Raw genomic sequence first — 25,320 nt, 5'->3', positions numbered from 1 at the left:
CTTTCATCTCTGTGGATATTTGGCATAAAATCACCTACCAGCAAGACTTAAGTAGCCAAACCAGTTAAAATCTCCATTTAAAAAAAAAAATCCTTCTTAAGATGTTGCCATGGTTGGCATCTCTGGTTGCCACAACTGGGTGACCTATTGCGCTGCTTAGGAGGGCAGTTAAGGAGTCACCCACATTGGGGTAGAATTAGAATCACTCACAGGCCAGATCAGGTAAGGATGGCAGATATCCGTCCCTACTGGACATGAGTCCACCATTTGGACTTCTATGGCAACTTTTACTGATACCTAGATTTTTTGTAAACCGAATTCAAACCCTCAAACTGCCCTGGTGGAATTTGAACTCCATTTCCAGAGGAATAGTTCAGGGAACCAGATTATTAGTCCGGGGGCATAACCGCTACATCACAGAGTGCAACCCTTGGGTAAAGGCCAGGGTCCATAGAATTGGGCACACAACCAATGTGGGAAATTAAACCAAGCAAATCAGGAGTGGTTGCCATATGATGCTGAACCTTGGCTCTAAAAGCTCAAAGGTCACACGAGAGGGGCAAAATTCAGTATGAAGATTTAGTCTTAAGGCCTTTTGAAAGGATGGCTCAGAAGTAAGAGACAACCATAGAGAAGTAAGCAGAGTTCTTCCCGCTTTAACCATTTCAAAAGGTTATTTTCCCAGAGCATTTACTGATTCAGAAAGTGAGTTGAATTGCCTTTCGTCAATATAATCTTTAATCCAACACGTTACAACTTCAAGATTCTTGATACGTGGGCCTCTTTAACAGGTCCTGTCCAGTGTAGTCATCAAGACTCACTGCTTGAAAGGAAATGACAAGCCAGAAATCGAGGGGGTGTAAACCTCAATATACACTCTTTAACTGACTGATTTTCACATGATAGTTTGATGGTTGGGTTCTCCAAATTGCAAAGTAATCTCATCAGATGATATAGAAACAGTCTGACATACAGAGTAAAATCCTGCACGATGTTTACTGTCCATTCCCTTTTGTATTTAATTCAAAATCCTCATTCGCAATTACAAATCTCTTCACTCGCTCTACCTCAGCAAATGCCAGCAACCACAAGGACTAGCTCTTGTGCTCGAGTTGGGGGAGATGGTGGCATAGTGGGAATGTCACCAGACCAGCAATCCCATCATGGCAGCTGGTGGGATTTGAATTCAATTAATAAAAACCTGGAATTAAAAGCTAGTCTCAGTAATGGTGAACACAAAACTATCATTGATTGTTGTAAAACCCCATCTGGTTCACTAATACCCTTTAGGGAAGAAAATCTGCCATTCTTACCTGGTCTGGCCTACATGTGATTCCAGACCCACAGCAAAGTGGTTGACTCTGAACTGCCCTCTGAAATGCTCTAGCAAGCCAATCAGTTCAAGGGCAATTAGGGATGGGCAACAAATGCTGGCCTTGCCAGTGACACCCACATCCCACAAAAGAATAAGTTAAAAAAGTTATCATGTTGGCTTCTTGTACATGTCCCCACCCTCCCTTCTCTGTCTCTGATGGAACAGCCTAACTACACCCCACCCACTTACCCCCACCTGTACCGCATCCCTGGCCCCAACACAACCAACTGAGCTGATTCTACTCTCCACAACTCCCTCCCAAGTTATTTCTCTCCCCAACTTTAAAAGCCTTTTTAAAAATTCATTTGACCCCGCTTTTCAATTGCCTCTCCTGACTGCTTGGTCTCTATCCTCCTCTGTGGAGCATTTTGGGATGTTAACTATACTAGAAATTCCATAGAAATTCTAAGCTGCTCCACAACTGAGATATTCAAAAGTTTGTCATTTATTTTGAATTCTGAAGACAGATAGCTCAGAAAACAAATGTAGAGAGCATCATTCAAATCTCTGCTTCATCTTTAAATCCCTGGACACAGCAGTGGTTGGCTACTGTCTGATACTGAGCTAAACAGGCTAGCAGAATTCCAGTTCCAATCCTTGGTCTGTGCTGGGTTAGTTGGTCTCATGCAGTACAGCAGCTGTGATGCTGCAGTCCTCCTGGATTAGGGGAAGAAATAATAAAGAAAAAAAAAAACCAGGCAGGCATGCCATTCTCGAACACGATTCAGTGGCTTCTGCTGGAATGAGTACATGGCAGCTTGCAACAGAATCAAAATTGGATGTGACACACAGTCGAATAACCCGCACCCATTGCCAAGGCTTTCCCGTGAAGGAGGGAGGTGCCCGTAGAAGCAGCAAAATGAGAGAGGGTAAAAAGATAACAAGTAACCACAACACTGAGTGAAGACTAAACCAAGGTTACAGCCAACCAACCGCCTCCCCCTTCCTAGCTGTGCAACATCTGCTGCGACATCTCCAAAGCGTCTTACAAAACTCTTCCCTATCCCTGTGCCACGGAAGCTGTTCCTGTATTTATTTGCAAAGTCAACAGAGGTACAGTGGAGCTATGTTTGTTGTAACAAGTTAGCAGTCACAAAAAAAACAGCAGAATTTGTCTAGAGAGTTGAATGCTCTTCTTTGTAATGGAATAGGGGACCCCAAGCATAGAATAGTGTATAAGGCAATCTTATATAGATACAAACATAGAATAGTGTATAAGGCAATCTTATATAGATACAAACAACCAAGAGTATTCATGAGGACACAGGTTCAAACTGATAAAAGGCAGTTTTAGAAGTGATATCTGAAGTCACACATGGTGATCAAAACTTGCAATGGACGGTTTAGCCATAACCAATGGAGGCAGAAACCCTGTATTTTTTTAAAATAGATATGGTAATGGGGGGACTTTCCGGCTCAATGAACTACGATGGGCTGAGTGGCCTTCCCCATCCACAATTAACCTTGTGAAGAAAGGGGTGGTGGGAAATTGCTGCTGAAGAGCAAGTCCCACTCCCAGTTATATTCTCAGTTTTAATCCAGCCAGCAAAAGGGAAGGAAAACTGAAGTCAAGGAAAGTGCCGGAAATACGTAGCAGATCTGGAAGCCTCTGCAGAGAGAGAAACAGAGTTAACATTTCTTGTCTGTGGCCTTTTGTCAGAAGTTCTGATCAATGGACATAGGCCTGAAACATTAATTGTTTCTCTCTCCACAGATGCTACCAGATCTGCTGCATATTTCCAGCATTGTGTTTTTTTCCTTCAGTTTTCCAGCATCCAGATTACTTGGTTTCTGTCGGAAACGACCCCAATGCTTCCACTGCCTCCAATGGCCAACTGTGGGACACACAAAAAGTTGGGTGCTTGTTGGCAGAGGCATGGCGTTCAGCTGTTTTACCCAGCCAGCAGGCCATTGCCAGTTGGCGCATCCCTGAGCGCAGTACAGGAGGAAGTACTTAGGGAGTGATCTGCACACCAGTGAGCTCCGTCTGCAAATGGTTTCAGGATGATGATGTAGCAATGCTTTGAATCAGGATGAGCAATAATCCCTTTCTTACAATCCTAATCCTGTGCTGTCTTAACCCTCAGAACCCAAACCTAAGCAAAGCCAAAACTCACCAATGTAATAGATTATTCTAACAGAAAGGCACAACACAGGAAATAATGACACACCTCATCCTTATCACTAAATGATAAGCTCTGAGGTTTGTATGAACGTATAAACATTGCTCTTTGCTCAAGATCTCCAATTCCTTCTATAAACCGGAGTGCTTCACAAAGCACTACCAAGTTCCAGCTTTAAATCTGACCCGTGCCTCAATAATTTATCTGCGCACAGTAAGAATCCCAACTGGCCCCCTTTCCTGTTAATTATCCTATATATTGCTTGCTTTATACTATAATTTATGCTTAATGCAAGACAGCTGCCTCTGCTGTTTCATAAATAAATACTTGGATTCAATTTAATGTTATGAATATTTTTGTTTTCACCAACTTCTTGGACTTAGTGTAAAACAAAATGAAATTCGTCTTTACTGGAACACAACCGAACTGCAGATTAAATCAGAATCTTTTTGCCCTTCTGCTAGTCTGTTTCTATAAAAGATAAATCTATATTAATATACACAATGCTACAGTTTCAAATACGTTAACAGGGAACAGAAACTAAAACATGTGCAAAAGATTTACTTTTTTAAAAAAAACTGAAAACTTAGACACTGAGACTGAAGATGGGAGTCTATTACAACAGATTGTAAACAGGAAACCAAGCAAAGCCAGCCAACATGAAGATATTAACAGTCGTGAACACTTAAGCTTTCGACTCCCGAGCAAACACGACACAGTACAAGATCGCCTGTGCTGCAAATCATCCCGTTACCTACCAATTTAAATGGGCTCGACTGCGGCATATAAAATCTAATCCACGACATAACTCAGCTCAGGAGAAATCTGCTCTTCACATGCTGGTTACAGAAGAAAATGGTCTGACTGTCTCATCATGCCTGTGACGTGCAACACAGTCAGAGGAAGTTGGGGTCGGGAGAGGGGGAGGCTGGCCTTTAAAGGGTCAATAGTCAGTAAGTTGTCTAGAAGCATTAAGCTTAGGGAAAAGGAACAGTTCCTCTCCCTTTCATTTTAAACTAAACCATTTTTGGTGCCTCAAAGGCTCACCCGCGTATTTTAGAAATTACTGCAAAATTTACTTCTTCTAAATTAAACAGAAAACTAAACTTTGAGCAACACTTCTGCTTGACAAATAAAATTAACTGCTTCCAACTGAATTCTTGAGGGTTTCACTTTCTGTGCGCTATGGTTAGTGTGAAACGGTTAGTGTGACTCTATTAAATACCATTTTAGTGGTCATTTACCTATTTGCTTTAAACCTGGTTCATGAAGATAGTGACTGGGGAATAGCACTTCTTGGTCTAGCTAAAAGTGCTATTTAACGCAACTTGACAGGCAATTATTTAAAGTTATCCTTCCTTTCAAAGGATCCACAAATCACTTAGGTGCTTTAGCCTTAGGGAGGGGATGTACTGTTTCGTGGCCTCTTCATGGCCCTCTACTGGTGCCAATCTACAACCATCTACCTGGAGGCACAACAACAAAAACTTACATTTTTATAGCATCTTTAACATAGCAACAACTATATAGATGCTTTACAGGAGCGTTATTAAACAAGATTTTATGTGGAGCCGCATAAGGAGATATTATTGCAGATGACTAAAAACTTGGCAAAGAGGTAGGCTTTAAGGATCATCCCAAAGCAGGAGACAGAGGTAGAGAGGCAGAAGGATTTAGGGAGGGAATTCAGAGCTTAGGCCCCAGGTAGCTGAAATATGGTTGCCAATGACAGAACGATGAAAATTGGGAATGCGTAAGAGGCCAGCTATAGAGGAACAGAGAGATCTGGGAGGGTTGTAGGGCTGAAGGAGGTTAAAGAGATAGGGACGGGCATGACTATGCAGTGATGTGAAAACCAGGATATTGAAATGGGAGCTTCACTGGAGCAGGAGCCAATGTGGGTCAGTGAGCACAGTGGTGATGGGTGAAGGGGACATGGTAGGAGTTAAAATTACTTGCACACAGTGCACTTGCACACAAACAGAGAGAGAGTTCATCCTGAGTGGGGCACAGCCAGAGTGGGTATTGGCAATTTGGTGCATAGGGGACGAGGTGCTCTTTGCATTTTTTCCTTGCTATCCAACTTCTTAAATCCGCGAGTATGAGAGCATTGTGGATAGCACATTTAGAGAGGTGGTCACACCGAAGATGAAGGGACTTGAGGAAGGAAGGGAATGGGTGACCACCAGGCAGTCCAAGAGAAACAGGCAGGTAGTTCAGGAGTCCCCTGGGGTCCCGCTCGCAAATCAGTATTCCATTTTGGAGGCTAATGAGGGCGCTGGTTCCTCCAGGGAGTGCGGACAGAGCCAAGCTTCTGGCACCACAAGCAGCCTGTCTGTACAGGAGGGGAGGAAGGGAGGAAGAGCAATAGTAATAGGGGATTCTATAGTCAGGGGAACAGATAGGTGCTACTGTGGCTGTCAATGTGACTCCAGGATGGTATGTTGCCTCCCTGGTGCCAGGGTCCGGGATGTCACTGAACGGCTGCAGGGCATCCTGAAAGGGGAGGGTGATAAGGCAGAGGTCATGGTACATGTTGGTACCAATGACATAGGTAGAAAGAGGGATGAGGTCTTGCATCAAGAATTCAGGGAGTTAGGCAGTAGACTGAAAAGCAGGACCTCTTGGGTTGTAATCTCTGGATTACTCCCAGTGCCATGTGCTAGCGAGCACAGAAATAGGAGAATAGCGCAGATGAATATGTGGCTTAAGAGTTGGTGCAGGAGGGAGGGTTTTAGATTCCTGGATCACTGGGACCGTTTCTGGGGAAGGTGGGACCTGTACAAGCGGGACGGTCTACATCTGAACCAGAGCAGGACTAACATCCTTTTGGGCGGGTTTGCTAGTGCTGTTGGGAGGAGTTTAAACTAATTCGGCAGGGGGAGAGGACACAGAATGTTAGCAGAATAGGGACACATCATAATACAGTAAAACAATCAAGTCAGAGGGAGTACAGCTGCATTAAGTTTCAAGGGAGTAAGGCAAGGCTGGATGGCCTCTACTTTAATACCAGGAGTATTACAGGTAAAACGGATGAGTTAAGGGTGAGGATTAACACGTGGAATTGTGATATAATAGCCATCACTGAGACATGTTTGAGGGAAGGGCAGGATTGGCAGCTCAACATTCCGGAATATGGAATCTTCAGGCGAGATGGGGGAGGGGGTAAATGAGGAAGTGGCGTTGCATTATTAGTTAAGGAGTCTGTTACTGCAGTAAGGAGAGATATCATCTTGGAGGGGGCACCAACTGAAGCTTTGTGGGTAGAGCTTAGGAATAAAAAAGGGGCAGCCACATTGTTAGGTGTTTATTATAGACCTCCAGATAGTCAGCAGGGGAGGTGCCAGAGGACTGGAGAACAGCTAATGTGGTTCTGCTATTTAAGAAGGGTTGTAGAGATAAGCCAGGGAACTACAGGCCAGTGAATCTCACGTCAGTGGTAGGGAAACTATTGGAGAAAGTTCTGAAGGAGAGTATCTATCTCCGCTTGGAGAGGCAAGGTTTGATCAGGGATAGTCAGCATGGCTTTGTCAGAGGGAGGTCATGCTTAACAAATTTGACTGAATTTTTTGAGGAGGTGACCAGGTGTGTAGATGAGGGTAGTGTAGTCGATGTAGTTTATATGGATTTCAGCAAAGCCTTTGACAAGGTCCCACGTGGGAGACTTATAAGGAAGGCAAATGCACATGGGATACAGGGTAATTTGATAAGGTGGATTCAAAATTGGCTTAGTTGTAGGAGGCAGAGGGTGATGACAGAAGGATGCTTTAGTGACTGGAAGCCAGTGTCCAGTAGCGTACCACAGGGATCTGTGCCCAGTCCCCTATTATTTGTCATTTACATGAACGTCATAGATGACTATGTTGGGGGTAGGATTAGTAAGTTTGCGGATGACACAAAGATTGGCCGGGTGGTTAACAGTGAGGTTGAGTATCTTGGGCTACAGGAAGATATAGACAGGATGATCAAATAGGCAGATAAGTGGCAGGTGGAATTTCACCCTGAAAAGTGTGAGATGATACACTTTGGAAGGAGTAAATTGACAAGGAAGTACTCAATGAATGGCATGACACTAGGAAGTTCTGAGGAACAAAGGGACCTTGGCATGTGTGTCCATAGATCTCTGAAGGCAGAGGGGCATGTTAGTGGGGTGGTGAAAAAGGCATATGGGTTACTTGCCTTTATCAATCGAGGCATAGATTACAAAAGTAGGGAGGTCATGTTGGAGTTGTATAGAACCTTAGTGAGGCTACAGCTGGAGTACTATGTGCAGTTCTGGTTGCTACATTATTGGAAGAATGTGTTGTACTGGAGGGGGTGCAGAGGAGATTCACCAGGATGTTGCCTGGGATGAAATATTTAAGTTATGAAGAGAGGTTGGATAGACTTGGGTTGTTTTCGTTGGAGCAGAGAAGACTGAGGGGCGACTTGGTTGAGATGTCCAAGATTGAGGAGCATGAACAGGGTGGATAGGGAGCAGCTGTTCCCCTTAGTTGAAGGGTCAGTCACAAGGGGGCATAAGTTCAAGGTGAGGGGCAGGAGGTTTAGGGGGTGGGGATGTGAGGAAAAACTTTTTTACCCAGAGGGTGGTGACGGTCTGAAATGCGCTGCCTGGGAGGGTGGTGGAGGAGGGTTGCCTCACATCCTTTAAAAAGTACCCTGGATGAGCACTTGGCACGTCTTAACATTCAAGGCTATGGGCCAAGTGCTGGTAAATGGGATTAGGTAGGTAGGTCAGGTGTTTCTCACGTGTCGGTGCAGACTCGATGGGCCAAAGGGCCTCTTCTGCACTGTGATTCTGTGATTACTGGTGGCAGAGATTTGGATCGTGGGCGGCACAGTGGCGTAGTGGTTTAGCATTGCTGCCTCACAGCGCCAAGGGCCCAGGTTCAATTCTGACCTTGGGCATCTGTCTGTGTGGAGTTTGCATGTTCTCCCCATGTCTATGTGGGTTTCCACTGGGTGCTCTGGTTTCCTCCCACTGTCCAAAGGCATGCTGGTTAGGTGGATTGGCTACAGTTTAATTGCCCCTTAGTGTGTGTGCATGCGTGAGTGTGTGGCATCCCATCCTGGGTGTACCCTGCCTAGCACTCACTGCCTGTCGGGATAGGCTCTGACTCCCTGAATTGGATAAAGCGGTTCTGGAAAAGTAAGTAAGTGAGTGAGGTTTGCTCAAATTTAAGGTTTATGTGACATGGGAGGCTAGCCAGGATAGCATACACGGACATGACCAAGATTTGCTTTACTTTGCTTTCAATTTTCCCTCTTCTCCATTAAAGCAGTGTCTGCTTGCTATTCCTGTACAATGGTACAGACGAGGCTCATTACCCAAGACAATTGCAGTTGTATAGTTGTGGTGCAGCAGAAGAAGAGCACCTTTCACATTGTCATGCCATTTCTAAAGCGCTTTCCTACCAATGAATTATCTTGAAGTGCAATGACTTGGCTTGTAGGCAAATGGAGAAACCATATGTACAGAGCAGATAGACAAAGAAAAGCTGTTTCCATTAGCTTATGGTATAGGAACTAAGGGATAGAAATTTAAAGTTTTGGGCAAGAGATGCGGTGGGATCTGAGGAGGGACCTGTTTTACACAGCAAGTGATAGTGACCTGGAACTCGCTGCCTAGGAAGGTGGTGGAAGCAAAAATGATTTCAAAAGGAAATTGGATGGGAAGTTGAATGAAATAAAGTTGCAGAGCTACAGGGGTCGGGTGGGGGAATGGAACTGACTGAATTGCCCTACAGAGCTGACATGGACTTGATGGGCTGAATCGCTTCCTTCTGTGTCGTAATGACTTTATGAAAGCAAGCTCCCTTAAATAGCAATAGTATTAATGGCCAGTTAATTTGCTTTGGTGGTGCTGGTTGAGGACTAAGCGGGATACAATTTTCATCTTTTGGTCAAGGCTCTGGGAGAATTCCAGAAATTCTTTTTCAAATAGTGCCATTGGAAACTGCATGTCCAACTGGACAAGAAGACAGATGGAGCCTCAGTTTAATGTCTTATTTGAAAGACAATATCTTCCAGCAATGCAGCTCCCTGTCAATACTGCACTGAAGTATTTGTCTAGACCCCCAGTCCCTGAATTGGGATGTGATCTGTGAATTTCTGATTCAGGTTTCTTTTCATTCATTCAAGGGATGTGAGCTTCGCTGGCTAGGCCAGCATTTATTGCCCATCCCTAATTGCCCTTGAGAAGGTGGTGGTGAGCTGCTTTCTTGAACCACTGCAGTCCATGTGGTGTAGGTACACCCACAGTGCTCTTAGGAAGGGAGTTCCAGGATTTTGACCCAGCAAGTGAAGGAGCGGCAATATATTTCCAAGTCAGGATAGTGAGTGACTTGGAGGGGACCTTCCAGGTGGTGGTGTTCCCATCTATCTGCTACTCTTGTCCTTCTAGATGGTAGTAGTCGTGTGTTTGGAAGGTGCTGTCTCAGGAGCCTTGATGAATCCCTGCAGTGCATCTTGTAGATGGTACACACTGCTGCCTCTGTGCGTCGGTGGAGGGAATGAATTGTGGATGTGGACCAATCAACCGGGCCAGTAATTCCTGGTGGAAGTGCAGGTGTATGGCTATGATGCAAGGACAATTACTGGATCCTAATGTGAAGCCCATGGCAGTCAAATTGCTTGCTGACACTCAATCTAGGCTCACAAATCAATAGTGGTGTCTGTGTGAAAAACTGCAGGTGTGCAGGCACAGATTGAATTGTACCCCACTCTGATTGAGTGTTGTCAGGGGAACAGGGAAGAAAATTGAGGGCGTATTGGGGGAGGGGGGTGGGGGGGTTATGGGGGTGAGGAATAGTTCATCAGATTACCAGCTGGACTATTTCCTGAAATGGTACAGCTACAGTGAATATTCTGTAACTCTTTTCACGTGTCCAGGAAATGACATATGCGAAGTATCCAGATGATGGCGAGACACCAAACCTCACACTCATGGTTTACAATGTCCCCTGGAAGCCTTAGTGCACATTTACACCTTCTACCACCACTGACAGGATGTCTAGTTTGTTAGAACTCAGTTGGACTTGCAAGCTGCACAGAACTGTGAAAATCCAACAAGTTCACAAACTTACGAATGCATGTCACTTCAGATGACATCAGCTCTGTGCTAATAATCTACAATCCACAAGATGCCAATTTATAAAACCCAGAAAAGCTTCCAAAGGAGAGTGTCTAGAAAACGCTGACCTTTTTAAAAAAGGCCTACAGCTGAATAACAGCCCTGAACAGCAGTCTAGATAACCACAGAGATATACAGCACAGAAGATGATCATTCAGCCTACCTCAGCCCTTTCCAAGAGCAATGCAAAACTCATTCCACTGCTCTGTTCTCTTCTCCCTGGCCTTGGATCTTCCTTCAATTTAAATATTCAATTAAGTTCCCTTTAAAAATACTGCATTCTCTGCCTCAAGCATTGCCTGTGGCAAATCATCCCACGTCGAACAACCCTCTGTGGACAGATATTTCTCCTAACCTCTCTCTGTGGCAATTTTAAATTCAAAATTTAATGTTTTTTCTTCTCCTCTTAGTCCAGAGGATTTAGTCCAAGTACCTGAAGTCTTCAAACACATGTACACACACACTCCAACACACACTTACTATGACCCAATTAATGCTTTGCATATATTTTCATTATTTCTTTGTCTCTTTACTCTATGCCCCTATTTATTAAATCCAAGCAGTTACTTGCCCTTTTTATGACATCGTCTATCTGCACTTTAACCTTCAGGAAATGATGTATTTGAACCCCAAGCTCTCTGCTGATCCATACCTTGCCAAGTTTTTTGGTATACATTCCCATTTCTCCTAAAATCTATTACCTCACACATATTCATATTAAATTGCATCTGCCACATCTCTGCCCCTTTCACTAATATATCCAAATCTGCCTGAAGTTTTTGCTCTTTGGCACACATGCTTTTTAAACTGTACTTGTGTTCACATGGGGAAATGCATCTCAGAAAATAGCTTCCAATACAGGTTCACAGCAGATAGCAATCCACCATTTTTTTCCTACTGCAGCAATTGCCATGTGGAACACCAACAACTCAAATTCTATGTAATGGAATTATTTTTGGTAGGAAGAATGAGAAAAGTCAATATAACTAAATGGTGCAATTAAGGGGAATGCAGGAACAGAAGGACTTGGGGACGTATGTACACAAATCTTTGAAGGTAGCAAGACAAATTGAGATGGTTGTTAAAAATATGCATGGGATTATGGTTATTAATAGAGAGATAGAGTATAAAAGAAAAGAAGTTATGCTAACCTTCATAAAATACTGGTTAGGCGTATTGTTGGAGTATTGTATTCAAGACTGGGCACCACACCTTAGGAAGGATGTCAAGGGAGTGGAGGAGATTTATTAGAATGGTACCAGGGATGAGGGATTTTATTTAACTCGAGAGGCTGGACAAACTGGGGTTCTTCTCCTTAAAACAGAGAAGGCTGAGAGAAGGGATAGGGATAGGGATGTTCAAAATCATTCACTGCTTTGATAAGAAGTAAGAGAGTGTTTCCAGTGGCAGGAGGGTCAGTGGCAAGAAGACACATATTTAAAGCGATTGCCAAAAGATCTGGAAAGGACATGGGGAAACAACTTATTTTTTTTAACAACATAGCAAGTTCTGGGAGCTGAAAGGGTGATGGAAGTAGATTCAATGAAAAAAAAATTTAAAGGGAATTGGATAAACACATGATGGGGGGAAAAAAATGAATGGCCTATGGGGAAAGTGCAAGGAAATGGGATTAATTGAATAGTTCTACCAAAGAGCCAGCAGAGGCATGATAGGCCAAGTGGTCTCCTTCTGTGCTGTTTCATTCTATGATGCTCGTAATACAACAGTGCAGCAGCTCAGAGGCCGATCAGACATGGTCACGGTCAATGTTTCGGCAGCAGCAGTTGACAATTTCTTATCTGCAGGGCAAATCAAACAAGATACCCATCCCACCCTGGAATAGGCGTGGCACAGACCAGTACAACTTTGAATAACTTTTGCAGCCTATTTGCTCTCTTTTGAAAGGAAGTTGATGAAACAAAATCATAAACGGGTGAACTTATTTTAGAACTTGCCCTTACTTAAGCCGCAAACTACACCAGTGCAAATGGTGAATTACTAAGCATAGATATATTCCCCTCCTTATAAACAAAGAATTTGAAGAAATTTGTTTTGTTTGTGTTTTTATATTGTGAAACAAATATTTTGTTTTTTTAAATAGTAGAATAATAAAAAAATAGCTTTTATGGTGTGACTGATATACATAACCTACTGCACATGCATAAAAGCAATTGTTAAAAGTTAAATAGTAAATCCTGGAAACATAGATCTCGGTTACTTGTAACATGATCTACTTCTTGTCGGGTTGCACACGGGTTATTCATACCCATAACAAATAGCACTTTGTGAACTACCAACACTTCAAACTGCTTTGCAATTCTGGTGCAGGACGTTTGCATCATACAGACCTATTCTCCACCCCAAGCACCACTACAAGGCTCAGGAACCCTGGCCAGAATATTGCCATCGGCGTGTGGGGACGGGCCCAACACGCCAACATGCAAAATGACATGCGATGACATTGGCCATGCGTCCCCGACGTCAGCGCGCGTCATTTAGATATTTCATTCAGCAGGCGCGTGCCAGAGGCGGCTGCGCACCCGCCGAACTGTCAACGGCCTATTAAGGTCATTAAAAAACCAATTAAAGTTGTTAGCAAAGCTGCCTGTCTAGCCTTAAGGTTGGCGGGGGGCGGGCGAAGAGCCCAAGCGGCCTTTGCGTTTTTAAGGAAACCTCATCCACGTGCGGGACGAGGTTTCCTGAAGGTTTTATAAAATAATGATTTAAACTTTGCACAATTCACAAACGTGAGATGGAACATGCTTAAATAATTTTTTTCCTCCTTTATTAAAAAGTTTTACTATCAACTGCGCTCTTTCGCACGCATCTCTAGCAGCGATCGGCTCTGCGCCCGCCCCCACCCAGCCCACCCGACATAGGTAAGATGCAGCCCCTTGTAGTCATCTGTTACTCGTTCCATTTTGTTCTTTCAGAGAGCCTTGACCCTTGTTCTGCTATTCACACATTCTGCTTTCCTACCTTTATCCCACTCTCAGCACCTTCTTTAGCCCTTACCACTACCATTAACACTCCCTTTGTCTCGTGTCCATGATACCTTTGTCAATCTCTCCTTAGCCCCCACCTATCGCTGACCTTCCATCCAGCTTCACTGCTCCACCCCCCTTAAACAGTATAAATTCCATCACATTTCTACTTCTCTTTAGGTCTGCAGAAGAGTCATACGGACTCGAAACGTTAATTCTGTTCCTCTCTCCGCAAATGCTGTCAGACCTGCTGGGCTTTTCCAGCATTTTCTGTTTTTATTTCAGATTTCCAGCATCCGCAGTATTTTGCTGTTATCTGGAAGATCCTGTTTGTTGTCCACCTGAAGCTGTCAATTTCACTCTTGTATTTGGGTTCATGCCAGGATTTTAGCACTGGCCCTGCCATCTCACCAACACCAGTCCAGCGGAGTGCCATCCCACCATCGAATGAGCAGCTTCAAGTTTTGAGGCAAGCAAGAGCTCCAGGCATTAAATCGATAGATTTCCAGAGACTAATGACATCAAGGGATATGGAGATAGCGCAGGAAATTGGTTTTGAGGTAAATGATCTGCTATGATCTAACTGAATGGTGGAGGAGGCTCGATGAGCTGAATGGCCTACTTATGTTTCTATGTCCCCACCCACAATGCAACACAACACAAGGGCTCAGGTATTCAAGATTCTAGGGAGTAAAGAAAAATTGAACCCTAATAACACATTTGGTATCACAAATTCAATACCAAAGGCTTCTCATTTCTTCAACTGCACCTTCCTTCCGTGTGATCGCTACCACTGACAGACAAGAACAGCAATCTTATGGGAACACTAACACTTCCATGTTCTCTACCAAATCACATATTATCCTGACCTGGACACAATGTAGTTTCTTTATTTGTTCTGTGTCAATATCCTGCCACTGTTAAGAGAGCACTCTCACTATATGGATGTAACAGCCGAGAACACCAAACACCACTTTCTCAGGGCAATTAATGGGGCCTTGTCAACGATACCCACATCCAAAAAACAAACAAGAATTGAAAAAAAAAAACTCTTTTCCCATTTCATAACCTCCACAGATCTCAGCAGCTTCACTGAGTAGTAGTCGGGGCTGTCCTACATGGTAGGGGGGGGCGGAGGGGCACTACACCAGGAAACGTTAGGAAGAAAATTCTCAGAGGAACACTATCATCTGACCTGTAATTGACGCATGGACAAGACAAAATGGCCGGTGAATTTAGACACTTCATCAGTACGTACTTTGTTCTTGTGTTTCCCACTTGACATTTTGTTTTTGAGGTAGCTGAAAGTTCGAGACACTTTAGTGCTGCCTTTCCCTTCCAAATCCTTCCGTGTTGGACTTGGTGGCACTTGGCTATTATCCTCTTCTGAAATGCTGTGCAAATCAAGCAAAAACAACTGTTTAAAATATGGTTTATGTTTTGTATTTGAAACTTTCACTTAGGGGTTTCAGTACTGTTTAATGGACAAGTAAAAGAATAACTGCAAGGTGCAAGAGATATGCAAACTAGTCATGAGCAACAAACAGTGGATCATTTGCATGTGGGGTTTGGGGGGGCCTGAGGAGGAAAGAGGGAAGTAGCCGCTTTAAGGCAATGCCAGACGAAGTTGGCATGAGCTACTGAGCATTCAAACTGGAAGGTGCCAGGTCCAATTTCCATCTGAGATGAATCAGGTGAGATGGCAGAAGAGCTGGAGGCACGACAACTGGTTTCAATGCCCTCAGTTGGGCAAGGGCATAAGAAGCCAGCATTCTATAGTGATAACCAGAGTTCCCTGCTGGAAAATGTACGTACACATGACAGAGTGAGTCTGCTGAATGGAGTTGAGTTGATTGGGAGTTGGTGGAAGCAGATTCAATCATGGCTTTCAAAAGGGGATAAGATAATTATCTGAAGAGAAAAGATTTGCAAGGTTACAGGGAAACGGCAGGGGAGTAAGTTTAGAGCTAGCCACAGAGAGCTAGCATGGAAACGGTGGGACATTCATGGCCTCCTTCTGAGGTGTAATGATTCTATGATATGACAGTATATATTCTTGATTGACTTTTCCTCTCTTTATACACTTAAGTTCACACATGAAGAATGCTCGACAAACGTCGGCACATGTAGGATGGAAGAAGAAGAAAAGAATTGCTGGGATTTGAGCCTGTATCCAGCCCAAATAAATTACTTTAAAAAAAAAACTAAGTCTTACTTACTAACATTGAATTTGAGTCACTTACCTTGGGCCAAGAGAGTTACTGGTGGATGATCTTAAACCTAGGGGTAAAGAGAAATTAAAATTAGTAAAAAAAAAAGGAAAAGGGAAAGTGCTGAAATTTGCTGATTGTCAGGACTCAAAAATGACAGAGAGAGATGAGAGAGACAGGTCTGTCCCAATGTTTGTGCACACACTCAGTGGTTACACCCACAGTTACTGTAACAGGCATGGTTTACACAGATTACGGAGGTACAATAAAGTGATTGAACTATTAAACACTGGGCATAGCTGCATTCAAAGAAATTAGCTGACGATCATTTCAGTACAGGTTCTTTCCAAGTGAGTTCTGTAAGCATTTAAGACAAACAAATCTGGAAAGAAAATCAGAACGAGATTTACAAATGCGCACTTTCTTTAGAGCAGAGTGTGTCACAGCAGTACGCAATATTTCTAATTGTTAAAAAGCTTAAATCAGTGCACCTCCACTTGGTGATCACAGTGTGACACATTTAGAGGATATTTGCTTTATACATGTGCCCCGGCTCAATGATGCCCTACCTGCTAAAAACCTGAAGACCACACAGTCTTGATTTCCCACGTGCAACACACTACTTATAATTACAATTTTATTTAGAAGCTACACATAGGGATGAGGGCGTTGGGTTTAGGGGCGAGGGGGAGTGGGTGGAACAGCAGGAAATACACTGAAGTGTTAGTCCTTTCTCTTTCGATAGTTCACTGAGCTGACAGTTCAAAGTCATTTTCTGTCTGTCCTTCGTCTATTGCAGCTTTGTCAGCATCGCAGGCTATTGTCCGTATTTGTCCCTAAACATTTAATTACTCACATTAATTTGAATTAAGCAATGTAAATAACAAAGAATGGGAATTGAGTGCTTAAAATTGAATTACCAGATAATTTGAATTAAACAACATTGATCTAGGAGTAACATAAAACTTGGACGTACATAAAGTTCCTGTGGCTAAACATATCCATTCTGTCAGATAGTATAAGAGTGGATCACCAGTCATTCTTGACCTTCACTTCGTTGCTGTTTATTTTCCTAAATTACCGAGTCAATTGATAATTCATGCTTTAAAAAAAAAACAATTGTACTGGACCACTCCTGGAACAAAAAAAATCATCAGCAGCCATCTGGTGAAGAAAGACTGTGTGTCGTTACTGAGCAACCCAGTGCTGAAGACATACTGTGGGAGAGGACAAAGTGAATCAGGAAGTCTTGATGCAGGGAGGAGGAAGGGGGAAGAGGATGAGCAGGGCCGTTTATCTGCAGATAATCAATAACTGCCTAAGGAATTGAATTGGATTCTCCATCAACTGTGTGTTATTTTTTTAAACAGGTCTGTGCGTTGCAGTGGGTTCTAGAGGTGAACCCACTAGGCCTATAATGTCTGCCTGCACATGGCTGGGAATACCATACATCCCGAATAGGATGCCTCATGAATTCTACCACTCTGGGTTACTATTACTATAATTCATTTGCTCTTTATCAATAAACATTTTCCGTCCTGACATCATTGCATTTTTTGTTTTTACGTCGCTGACACCGCTTTCCGGTCTCTATCTGCCAGCCAGGAAAGTATTGAGCCTCTGATACTGTCCTGAGGCAGACTGTCACTTGAGGACACCTCTGCTGGCTGTGATTTTTTTTTGGGGAAAGATCCAGGAAACACTCAAATATCGGCCTTGGAGCAAACAATGTGGAAATGAAAGCAATCGCTCCATCCTCACCCAACCCCTTTCCAAACGCAATTACCAATTCAGCAGGAATAGGATAGCGTCAATAGTTTTTGCGAATGGCATCACAGTTACATGGAATTTACAGCACAGAAACAAGTCATTCGGCGCGACTGGTCCACGTTGGTGTTTATGTTTCAGATGAGTCTCCTCCCACCCCTCTTCATGTAACCCTGTCAGCATGACTTTTTTTCAGAAGCAAATTGAGATGGGTGAAATGGACAGATATATGGCAGATGTAATTTAACAGAGAAGTGTTTGTGCAGTTCAGATGTGACTCTCAGAATTGAGAAGGACCTTCCAAATTCTGAGTTATTTTGCAGGATATGATGTCTACCCAATTTCTTCTTCCAAAGGTACTTCACCTTTGTCAACTCTGCAGACACAATCCCAAATTGTCATTGTTCATGTGGGGTCCTACATTCTGAAAGCCAGCAAGCTGTTCAACATTTGAAGGTACCTTATCGGGGTCCCAAGTCTTGTCCCTCCCCCAAGCTCTACTTTTCAGCAACTCACCACCAGAGCATTGACAATTTGTATTATTGCCGACAGAGGAGGGTCACCCCAGTTATATTACAACAATGCTGAGCAAATCGAATTACTCTTGACAGGAATAGGTTTCAGCACTCTGAATCAACTACCCAATGATATGGGGTCTGGTGTTCCCTCTTTCGGAGTGACTACTGCTCTGAAAGAGGAACTCAGTGTGAAAGTAATCATGGGAAAACCAGCGAATAGTTTGGTCATGCATGAGTGAGCTCACAAGCAGTACATTTTAGGCCTTCGAACAAAACAGACAGCCTTCTCCACACTTGAATGACAGCTCTTCCAGCCTCGCTAAATATCATGAAATATTACCTCTTCATTAACATGAATGGCTCTAATTTAATCGTGTTTCTGAATTGCAGTCTTTAATGAGCTTGGAAACAATACTCCCAGTACTAAAACAAATTTGAGAAAAGCTCGGTTTATGTGGAGAAAGGTTCTCTGCTGGCCTGTTTATACAGCCATTCACTGGCCCTGGGAAGAGCTGGAACATTATTGCTGAAAAACAATCTCCTTGGTACATTATATAGTACAACAGGCACTACAAGATGGCACACAGCCAGTATTTTAATCTATGATTTTTGGCAGCAAGTACAAGCTAATGGCCAGTAAAATATATGGATATATTTTTCTGCCAGCTTTCTCCTCCCCCATCCAAAGGCACTGGTTCTTTGCTGGGACACATTGCTGGTTCTTGCTCAAATATCCAGTAAGCCGAGTCAGGCTATCCAACCATGCAAGACTTCACAGCTGAACCCCAACCCTTCAACACCAAATATTGGCATACGTTTTTTAGCAGGGCTGTGGGATAATCAGTTGTAGTGGCACTACTAGCCAAATATTTCCATCTTCCTAGCCCAGGAGTAACATTAATTTCTAAATAGTTTCACTTAAGTCAGAATAATTAAATGTAAATGATCTTGACGGTAATAGTGCTATTTTAGTTCTGTTCTTTTAACCACATATTAAAATCCAAGACATAAACCTGAAATTTTTTTTTTTAAATGGTTAATTTGGAAAATGGAACATTTTACTCTTGAAGATGTTACGGGAAAATTGTAGACTACCTGAGTTAGTTTCAGACAGTGCACATGTACTCCCTCAATTGGTACCAAATCAAATTTTGGATCACCAGGGACTTTAATCATTCAATGATAACCAAAGCTCTGGCAGCCAAAACGGATTTTGAACATTAGACATATTTTCCAGTGAACACTTAGAAAAGAAGGACATTGAATAATGAGATTTTCCAAATAACATTAAGTTGGAACAAAATGGAATACCTCAACAGGGCGTTTCTGAGAGTTGTTTTTCTAGGTGGGCTGTGTGTAAGTAAATTGGAAACTGTTTATGAAGAATACGCTTATAATTTTGCAACATAACATTGATGAAATCTTTCATCCTTAAAATGAGTTGGAGCTCTGACTGTGCTTCGCAACAGAACCCAAAAGAGAAAATCATTCTACACAATAAGAAAGTCATGAGATCAATGCAACTTACGAGTAGGCAAATGGCAATTTCAATTACATATCAATATCAGCACAATTCCGGAAATATAACTACATATAAAACCAGCTATGGTAAGGTATTGCGGAGTTTAAAGCCAATTAAGCTGGCTTTCTTTTAGCCTTATTTTGATCATGCGCCTTTGAAATACTCATAAGCAAATGTTTAAAAGAACAAATCACAACAAGGCAGATATTTAATTTCAAGGTTTACTTACTATCTGACTCATCATCACTTGAAGAAGAACCAAGAGAAAAGACAGTTTTAGGCATAGGAAGGAGAGGAGAAATGTTCAAGGAAAAGGAGATTCTCTTCTTGGGCCTGGTGCGTCCAGGTTCTGTTAACAGCAGAATTAGAGCATGCATTTCACTGAAAGGAGTGGAATCACAGGTTCATCTGCCTACAAATCCTGCATGACGAGTGAAGCAAAATGTCAAGCAGCAAGGTGTACAGAGCACAGGGGTGCATGCAGATTAATGGGAATTATTAAATCACCAGCTGATAATTGGCACTCATTGTGAAAAACGAGAGAGAGAGAGAGAGAGTAGATCTAGACTTCAAGTGTGGAGACTTTCAAAGCATTCTCTGATTAGATTTTAACGACAGATGAATTGTTCTAGGTAGCGAACCAATTTTAACCTTTACTTATTTTAATCCAGAAGTTGGAAAAGAATTCAAACCAATTTGTTCACTGGCTCCTCCTGAGTGGGTACAATTTACAGTATTGTCAGGATTCGGTGTGCAAAATCTATTCTCCCATTTATCCCTATCAGAAGGAATGTTGTCACTAGGATTTCAGTGAAACATTAGAGGGCATGCAAAATTTCCAGATCAAGTCCACTTGACCTGTAAAGGAGCAGCACTAACTCAAGTTTTCTTGCTTCCAAGCCTGGCTTGTCAGAAGAGAGCATGTTCAGCATTTGAATGAAGCACTGGTGAGGATGGTATTGATGGAACCAATTTGAGTGGATGATCTCCAAGTACAATACAATAAGCATACCGGCGCAATGTTAAAGCAAATTGATTGGCTGACATTTATGGCATTTACAGTAGGGCTGTTTTAGTGCTATGGCATGGACAGAAACAGACTCAAATGTGGCTACGTGGTAAAGATGGGTAGAAATTGGGTGGTACATTAAGGGATTTTGGAGAGGAAAAGTAAACCAGAAATGGGGCAGTAGTGGGCAAAGATTGGGGGTGAAAGTGGGTTTTTGAAGATGGGGTGATGACTGCAGTTTTGAGAGGAGGATAGTACCCAAGGGGAGGCCCTTCCAAGTCTGCACTGGCCATCTGCAGGAGTAATTCACCTAGTGCTGCTCCTCCGCGTTTTCCAAGTAGCACTGCAGATGGTTCCTCTTTATTTAATGATCCAATTCTCTTTTGAAGGCAATGATTGAATCTGTCTTCACTACACTCTCAGGCAGTGCATTCCAGATCCTAACCACTCCTCTGACCGTTGAACCATTTGCCAATTACCTTAAAATCAGTGTCCTCTGGTTCTTAATCCTTCCAACAATGGGAACAGTTTCTCCCTACTTACTCTGTCCAGACCCCACATTTTTTTGTATACCTTTATCAAATCTTCTCTCAACCTTCTCTACTCTAAGGAAAATACAATATCAGTTAGCTTCCAGGACAGGATTGAAAGATTGGTGGTCACCAGTTTACTGCACGTGGCATCAACTGACCAGCAAGTAGATCTCAAGGGCAAGATGATTTTGAAAGGACGAGATGAGGTCGGGAGGGCATTAGGGGAGATGGGAGAGAAACTAAAGATAAGGTTTTGAGAAACTAAAGATAAGGTTGGCAACCCTCCAGGATTGGTCTGGAGATTCCAGGAATTGAGGATCAGTGTCCAGGACACAGCTGTGTGCAATCCTGGAGAAAAATCATAGGGACTTTAAAAAATATAGTTTTTAAAAAAAAACTTCCATTGAACATTTCTCTTTGCCAGATATAAAAATATTGAAAATGGGGGTTTGGTGGGGGGGTGTGTGTGTGTGTGTGTGTGTGTGGGGTGTGGCGAGGAGGAAGGGAATGAGGTTGTTTGGTTGACAGTTGAGCATTGTCCAAATTGGGTAATGAGTCTTGTTGCTTTCCAAATGCGGCAGGAAAACAATACGACACAAGGGTGGATGTGTTGGCTGACAAATGGCTGGAGAATGGGGGGCAAGTCATGCGATGAAATCTCCAGGAATGCATTTAATCGTACGAACTAGGAGCAGGAGTAGGCCACTTGGCCCTTCAAGCCTGCTCTGCCATTCAATAAGATCTTGGCTGATCTGGTTGCAACCTCCCACCTACCCCAGATAACCTTTCACCCCCTTGTTAATCAAGAATCTATCTAACTCTGCTTTAAAAATATTCAAAGGTTCCACTTCCACTGCCTTTTGAGGAACAGAGTTCCAATGATTCACGACCCTCAGACAAAATTTCTCCTCATCTCTGTCTTAAATGAGCAATCCCTTGTTTTTAAATCGTGACCCCTAGTTCTAGATTCTCCCACAAGAGGATACATTCCCACCACATTCACCCTGTCAAGACCCCGCAGGAACTTAAAGGTTTCGACCAAGTCACCTTTTACTCTTCTAAACTCCAGTGGATACAAGCCTAACCTGTCCACCCCTTTCCTCATAAGACAACCCGCCCATTCCTGGAATTAGCCTAGTAAACTTTCTCTGAACTGTTTCTAACACATTTACATCTTTCCTTATATAAGGAGACCAATACAGTATGTAATACTCCAAATGCGGTCTCACTAGTGCCCCATACAACTGAAGCATAACCTCCTTACTTTTGTATTCAATTCCCCTCGCAATAAACAATAATGTTCTATTAGCTTTCCTAATTACTTGTTGTACCTGCATACTAGCCTTTTGTGATTCATACACTAGAACACCCAGATCCCTCTGGGTCTCAGAGTTCTGCAATCTCTCATCATTCAGACCCCAACTAGAGAATAGATGTGGATTCAGAGCTATAGAGGGAATCTGCAGGTAGTTCTGGTTTGGCGGGTTAGGAGAAGGAACAGAGTAGAAAACATAAATATCTTTCAAAGTCACAATTAGGTCATCCTACATCAGAAAAGATGTCAAGACCATGGAAAAGATGCAGATGAGATCCTCCAAGATGTTACCAGGTATAAAAGGCTTCAGTTATGAGAAACTAATGTTCTTTTCATTAGAGCAGAGACGATGAAGATGCTCAAAATTTTAAGGCGGTCTAGAAAGATAAATAAGGAAAAGCTACTGCCACTGGTTGGGTCAAACCACAGATTAAGACTCTCCTCAAAAGAATGAAGGAAGGAGTTAGGGGAATTTTTTTTTTAAAAAGCAGAGGGGCTCAGGATATGGAATTTTCTCCCAGAAAGAGTAGCTGAAGCAAAATCCATAAATGCTTTTAAAAAAAAAGGGAATTAGATAATTATTTGAAAAAAGAAAATAAAACGCGTAGGTTTTGGGGAAATAGAGAACATGACTAATGACTGGCTTTATCAATGTCAGCACAGACACTCTGAGCCAAATCACCTCCCCCTGGCTTTAAAATTCTATCATCTGTGTTAAGACAGACTAGCCAATCAAGTTTAGAGTTCAGAGTTGACACAAGTGAACCAGACAGCTACAATTCTCACTTGGTTCAATTCTCGCAAAATAGTAGCAATAAAACCATGAGCTATTTTCCAGTCACTGATTGCTAAAGCATGTATTTCCAAATTAAATATTGGTGCATCATCAAACAGCGTATGGCTACTTCCTTTATTACATCATCATACTAGGACGCAGCTTTTCATTTTGTATCTGGAACCTTTTATGGAACTTGGTCTAAATGATCTACATGTTCATTTAACCCATCTTTTCATTGGTTCTCTATTATTTTATGTCAACACAAACATTTTCCTACAGCACTCAAATCATCCGTTGTTAACTTGACCCCTCAGTCATGTAGTGACTCGTCTCTTTTAGAAGCGCTGACTTGCGCGTTGCTCATTTGAATTCTGTAACGTTTACCCAAGTCACTGGCATTCATTACTTCAGCCTGCTGCAAGCGCTGCTCAAATTCTGCAAGGATCCGTTCAGGAAAAAACAAACCAGCTCATCTATTTCCAAAGGAAGTGGCCAAACTTCAGTTTGATAGCTGCAGTTAGTGTTCATACGAGACATTTACATTCTCAGAACAACCAGCCACTTATATTCACACTGCTTCCTATTATTCAACAAACTCTAGAAAGCCATTCATCAGCCAGCTGCTTACGCTTTTAATCTTTGTGTAGAATTTCGGTCAAGCAACTCCAACTATTTTTAGAAATGCAATGTTAATTGCCATTTGCTGCAGATGATAGACATTAAAATGATTTGAGGCTGGGCCAGGCACCTTTAAAGGACCTTGTTTCTCCCACTTCAAAGGCAGCTGCCAATATTTTCAAACCACTGCAATAAATTAACGTGCAAATGCAAGCACAAAGCGTTACTTGTTGGCGCTGGAACACTGGATGCACCGTTAATTTTCGTGAAGAGCTTATTGTCCCGACAACCCCCCAACCCCCACCCCCCACCTTCCCGGCAAACTTCACAGAGTTTACAAGGTATTGGCTCCTGTGCCAAGTTACTCCTGTCAGTTCCCCACAGGGGCTGACACACAGCTGGTGACAACACCAAAGATAAGCTTGCCAGATTCCTCCATGCTGACAGCAGCTGGGACTCTGCCTTGGTGACTATAACAAATTTAGCTTTATCATGCCGGCCAGCTAAACAGGGCAGCCATGTATGTTCACACTGCCTCCTATTATTCAATGGCTCCCATTATAGCTAAATGCAGCCTGCGGGTCGGGAGCTGGTAACCACAACACATTATCAAAGCAGCTTTTGGAAATATGGATCCCCCTGATTTCAAAACCTCAGGATCCAAAGTTTGGGTCCCTTTCCTAACTCCCATACCATAGAGACATTAGCACAGAGGAGGAGGCCATTCAGCCCATCAAGTCAAAGGCGACCTTATTGAAACATATAGGATTCTTAGGGGGCTTGACAGGGTAGATGCTGAGAGTTTGCTTCCCCTTGTGTAGGGAGAGTCTAGGACCAGAAGGCATAATCTCAGGGTAAAGGGTCGGCCATTTAAGACAGAGATGAGGAGGAATTTCTTCTCCCAGAGGGTAATGAATCTGTGGAATTCTTTACCAGACAGGGCTGCAGAGGCTGGGCCGTTAAGTCTATTCAAGGCTGAGATAGATTTTTAATCAGTAAGGGAATCAAGGGTTATGGGCAAAAGGCAGGAAAGTGGAGTTGAGGATCATCAGATCAGCCATGATCTCATTGAATGGCGGAGCAGACTCAATGGGCCGAATGGTCTACTTCTGCTCATACGTCTTATGGTCTAAGTCCATGCTGGTTCTTCACAGAGCAATCCAGTCAGTCCCATTCCCCTGCTTGATCCCCGTAGCCACACAGATTTATTTCCTTCAAGTGCTCATCTAATTTCTTTTTAAAATCATTTATATTTTTCGCTTCCACCACCCTCGTGGGGTGAGTTCCAGGTCATTACCATATGCTGCACAAAAACATTCTTCCTCACATTCCCCCTGCATCTCTTGCCCAAAGCCTTATTTTTTTAAAGTCTATTTTGCTATCCCCCCCTGCCCCCGGCTCTGTAAAGCACCTTGGGAGATTAAAGGCATTATATA

The 25,320-nt window shown here is 42.9% G+C and overlaps 1 protein-coding gene across 13 annotated transcripts in view; it reads right to left on the bottom strand.

Annotated features, from left to right (window-relative positions):
• Positions 1-25,320, bottom strand: part of LOC144668247 (A-kinase anchor protein 13-like) — a 385,814-nt gene that overhangs the window by 75,215 nt on the left and 285,279 nt on the right. For all 13 annotated transcript variants that reach the window (XM_078530039.1, XM_078530037.1, XM_078530033.1 and 10 more), the window contains 2 exons: positions 15,858-15,894; positions 14,873-15,008 (listed from right to left, as the gene is read on the bottom strand). In XM_078530039.1, the coding sequence (XP_078386165.1) occupies positions 14,873-15,008; positions 15,858-15,894 (173 nt within the window). The remainder of the gene's footprint in view (positions 1-14,872; positions 15,009-15,857; positions 15,895-25,320) is intronic.

The sequence above is a fragment of the Cetorhinus maximus genome, chromosome 26 (assembly GCF_964194155.1).
Source record: "Cetorhinus maximus chromosome 26, sCetMax3.hap1.1, whole genome shotgun sequence".
NCBI classification, from domain to species: domain Eukaryota; kingdom Metazoa; phylum Chordata; class Chondrichthyes; order Lamniformes; family Cetorhinidae; genus Cetorhinus; species Cetorhinus maximus.
This window is presented reverse-complemented; position numbering and strand designations above follow the sequence as displayed.